General features: G+C 37.9%; 1 protein-coding gene across 1 annotated transcript in view; it reads left to right on the top strand.

Annotated features, from left to right (window-relative positions):
- The first annotated feature begins 4843 nt into the window (after window positions 1–4843).
- The window catches only part of LOC138009787 (uncharacterized), a 747-nt gene continuing 590 nt past the window's right edge, over window positions 4844–5000 (top strand). The window contains exon 1 of the mRNA XM_068856796.1: window positions 4844–5000. This exon is cut by the window's right edge and continues 590 nt beyond it. Within this exon, the coding sequence (XP_068712897.1) occupies window positions 4844–5000 (157 nt within the window).

Raw genomic sequence — 5000 nt, 5'->3', positions numbered from 1 at the left:
TCTTGAACCGCACCAGTGTTAAAAGAAAACAAGCACACCCCCAGCGAGCAAAAGGAAAAGGAAAAAACTCATTTCAGAGACAACTGTCAATAGTCAGCGGATAGGAATCACGCTAAAATTAGATCCATAAAAGAAACTTTCTCAGTTCAAGGTCAAAAAAGAGTTTTACTGCTGTACTTTGTTCCAATTCATCTCTGAAAACGAGTTCATTCACATTTCTATGTATTTCATTGAAAAACGCCAGCTTGGCGTGGAACAAGAATCGGCAAAATACGGCAATGCAACCAAGAAAGGACGAACTTCAAACAAGCTACAATACTTGTCACATTTGTTGGAACACCCATCCCCGTTTCCCCCTTCCTCCAATGTTGATTTCCACAACTACTAGTAGTCGCCCGAAAAAGTCTCACATAACATTGAATTGGGGGGAGGGGGATGTGGTACAAGCTACGATCTTGTAACACGATGATGATGGACCATTCGCTAAGTGTTCCAACTAAATATGTCTAGTATTGCAGATCCGCTCCAACACTTAAATAACGTTTAGGTAGTGAGATTTCGCCCTAATTTTACGAGAACTCATTGCGATTAGGTGTTTATAACATTAGGGCAAAATTTTCTTGTCACTGTCAAGGCACATTGAATGAAGCCTCGCTTATGTTTAGGTGAGTTAACCTGGGTTGAGCCTGCAATCCAATCGAAAACCAGTACCTGGTCAGAGGCCAACTTCAAGCTGTAAGCTTGAGCTGGCGATATGGTCATGTGGTACTGGTCAGCAGATACTTTGTTTTGACAGGTGTCAATTGATCAAAACAAGTATGTCCAATATGAAAGATATATGCTTTAAACTAGCATGATACTGGCCAAATTGGCATACATGAAGAGGTGGATGTACGTAAGGACGGTAGATGACGTCATGGCTATAAAACTGAAATTTCTTGCATTAATGGATTACCATATTTTCTTAACTATGGTACTGTGCTCTCGCGCACCTTCAGCACCTGCGGAGCTCCACTATAAAATGAGAACGGAACTTGCAAACAATAAAAAAGATCGGCTTTAAGGAGGTCAACCATACCGAACATATAAACCTAATGAATTTTTAAGAACTCTATTTTGCGCTCCCTTAAATTTGTTGGTGATATCTACTCGATCTATCTTCTGATTTTTCCATGCTGAAAAATAGCATGTGATTTGCGTTCACAAAAGTGTTGATTGGCACGATTTGCGAGCTATTTGCAACAAATTTTGTCGAGCCAGAAAGGTTACTCAACAGATAGACACTTTTTCCCATTGTTTGTTCACTGTGCTTAACTGTTGAAACGCGTCTCAAAACAGGCGTTAATTGTATAAGACTGTTTTGATGACATGTAAAACCATTCAAGTGCTGTACAAAGCTTTAAAAAATTAAAAGTTTCACTTTATGTAAGCCTTTTGCTCTCCGTATGTCTTAAAATATCTTCCATGTAGTATCTCAACATAGCAATACTAGCGATGAGCATGACTGTGTCAGACATCAGTGTTTTCAGATAATTAATGTGTTGACCTACGCGCCGTCAATTGACCAAATCTTGATTTAGGCTTAGCTACATAATTCCGGAATGTTTTTGGGAATTTTACACATTAAAAATAATTTTAGAAACTCTCGGGAATTTTAGAAAAAAATTGACAATTTCGAGAACTTTAGAGCAATTTGAACTTACACCTGACATGTTGCAAACTTTTCACAGGCAAAAACGTTGACAAAACGTGTTTTTTTGTATTCCAATCTACCAGGAGAGGGGTCAGTCCATTCATAACCAATCCTTATCAGCGGTTATTCACCAAAAGGCCTAAGTACCTCATGTATGTCACCGTAGTTTTGGAACCCGGATCTTTGCTTGATAGCAAATATGGCAGACTTTGCACTATAAGAAACGAAATTTATAAGAATTTTGGAGAATTTTAGAGCTTTTGTTTGGGAAATCCCAGAAAGAATTTTAGACAATTTTCCCGGAATTATGTAGCTAAGCCTATCTTGGACAAATTAAATGGAAATTAGAGACCACCCCCTTCAGTGATGGGAAAATGGCACGTTCTGGCCTTCACACAGCTTCATCCTTCATTTAGGGGAAGGGGGCATTTCTGTTACATTTTATTTTGTCCAAGATTGTAGAAGCACAAATATGTTTTAACAAGCATACCAATCGTTTTGTTACCTGCAATGAGAATTGTCCAATGTTCTTTTGCGTCTTATATAAAATTGTGTGTCACTTTTTTCAGTGAAAATGTGTTTCATCTACCAAAAGCGGGCCAATAAAAAGCTCTCATGTAAAAGCAACAATGATGGGTTTAAAGAGGAAATCATCACATAATTCAAGTGCATGTTGAAGGTCAACTGGGACGACTGCTGGGAGATGGACTATGATTTGAGTTACTATCAATCCTTAGAATTGAAAAGGACTGTAAAGGAAACGAGTGGACTCGGCCACGTTAAACCTTCGTGGTATCATTCAGTTCGAGAAAATATCCTTTACTTCCTCATTTAAAAAAAGTAATTCCATCCCACATTCCTTTGTTGGGAAGGGACGTCTATTTGCAGTAAATGTTACCATGAGGTTACGAGAAGTCCCTTGCTTCATTTACATACAGCTGCACAAGGCGAATCAGTGGAACTAGGTATGTCTATTCATTCATTTTCTGTCAGTCATCGTTTAGTGTTATCAGACGTCCTAAAGAACATCTCTTTTCAATGTTATCGCAACAGATACGTTGGCAGAAAATGAATTACCAGGTGCACCACCTCCAAGGACTTTCTCCAAGTTACAGGTAAGTTCACTTTATCTGATGAAAAGGGTTGTAACTTTGACTGGCGAAAATTATAACTAAGTGTTTTACTTTAATGTGAATATATATCCTGTTACACTTAAGTTCAATGCAAGGAGTTTTCAAAGGGTACATTAAAATGCATCATTTTTCTTTGAAGTGTTAATACTGGATCAGGAATTCGTGCGCTGCCATTTGTTTTATGGCTGGACTCCAACTGTTATGGTTTGGCAGATGTACATTGGCTTTAAATTACCTTTATGTAGCTTATCCACATCACTTCAATAGTGCCACACTATAATTAAAGTTTCAAATCTGAATTCAAGCTCACTATAGAAATATTTCTAATAATATACTAGTAAATAATATACTAATGGCGATGACAAAGAAAATTAACTGCTTGTTACCTTATTTGATTCTTGGCTTTTGTTCTTATCCGGTATATGTGAAACCTGCAATACAAGCACACTGTGGGAAGAACAAGAACACCCCTATTTATGAGCCAAATGAGTTTTTGGTTTTTTTCTCAGGCTGGTGCCACAAATGTTTTCAATTTTATTTTGTCTTGCATGACCTCTTCCCGCCATTTTCAGAACAGAAATATTTTTAACAATAAATGCACAGTTGTTATTTTGTATCAGTTATGTTTTAGTTATTTGCAAGAGTGTAAATTTTTTCAAGAGGACAACGTTTTATTTCTTAAGTCTTGCAATTTGTTTCCACTTGGTATCGAAATACAGCATCAAGGATAATTACCAGAAATCGAGCAGCCATGAGAAATGAGAATTTCAATTTGTGCAATAATGTCATTCAAGAAACTATAACAAGAAAAGTGCTATTTTGCTCATGATAGATAAGTTATGTTCCATTTTCCTCATCAATGCCACAGTTCACCTCTTATCCCTTTGAACCAGTCATGGGCAGGTAGCAGATGAAATCTAATTAATTGATTTTGTTAACTTACCTTTGAAAAGGAAGACAAATTATGAAGATGCTTTTGATATTGTTTTAAAGACGAATATGAAAGAGTATCTCCCTACAATCTTGGACAAAATTGTTGAGAAAACTCTGCTTTTGAACTAAACTCCCATAACAAGTATGAAAAAGAAGCTCTCTTTTTGCAACCACCCCGCCCTCCCCCCCCCCCCCGATCAATGTTGCTAGACGAAACAAAGCATGTCTGTTATGGTCTTCCTGTGCGTTTACCATACATATAGTTGACATGCGCACCCATAGATGTAATAAAAACGTGTTTGTAGTGATCCACCATATTGCCTCGTGTGTGTTCTCCGATTTCCTGTCAGTACAGTCGAACGCCGATTATCCAGACCTCGATTATCCGGATTTCTCAATTATCCGGACTTTTTCTCTGGTCCCAATTTTGTCATGAATATTAATTAGTCATCATCAAAAAAGTAAACGCGAGTTTGTTTCTCTTTCAAAAAGCAAAATAAAGCAGCGCTCGCACACGTCGTAACTAATGCAGAACTTTCGAATGAGTTCTGATTGGCTTAGAGTTGCTTTGTTGCTAAGTGAAATTTCACGCTCTATTGGCTCGTTCGGCAAACAAGCTACACTACGTCACGAATGTTTAATCCGTTCTTTCGATAAAAGATAAACAGGCTATAATTTGCGATTAGAGAAAGAAGAAAAAGGAACCAATTTGTCAGCTGAATATGGCGTTAGTAAACGGCATATATCTGATATCCGCAAGAGCAAGGAAAAGATCATGGCGTTTGCCGACACGTGTACAGGTATTCACAACGGACAGTGAAGATGTAGACCATATTGTTTTCCAAACGATTTGCAAATCTTTTGTTTCACGATTAAATGTTGCCTCCTTAATTTAATCAGTTTTTGTTCCTCATTAATATTCATATTCTCGATTATCTGGACTATTTCGTCCAGTCCCAACGAGTCCGGATAATCGAGGTTCGACTGTACATGACAATTTTGGCGACGAGGACGAGATCTTAAGGGATATTTTACAGTGAAAAAGTAAAGACATTCCAAAACTAGTTCCAAACGATGTTTCAAGATGCCCAATGAGTCTGACGCGGCATCGAATCCGGTTCGTAACCTTGGAAAAGTTCAGAAGTTCATAGTGGGAGCTGACTTCGAAGCTTATGCAGAACAGCTAGAATTCTTCTTCACGGCCAATGGTGTGACCGACTCAAAACAGAAAAATGCCGTCC

This window comes from Montipora foliosa, chromosome 7 (assembly GCF_036669935.1).
Source record: "Montipora foliosa isolate CH-2021 chromosome 7, ASM3666993v2, whole genome shotgun sequence".
NCBI lineage: Eukaryota > Metazoa > Cnidaria > Anthozoa > Scleractinia > Acroporidae > Montipora > Montipora foliosa.
Note: the sequence above shows the minus strand (reverse complement) of the source record. Positions and strands in the feature narration are given on the sequence as shown.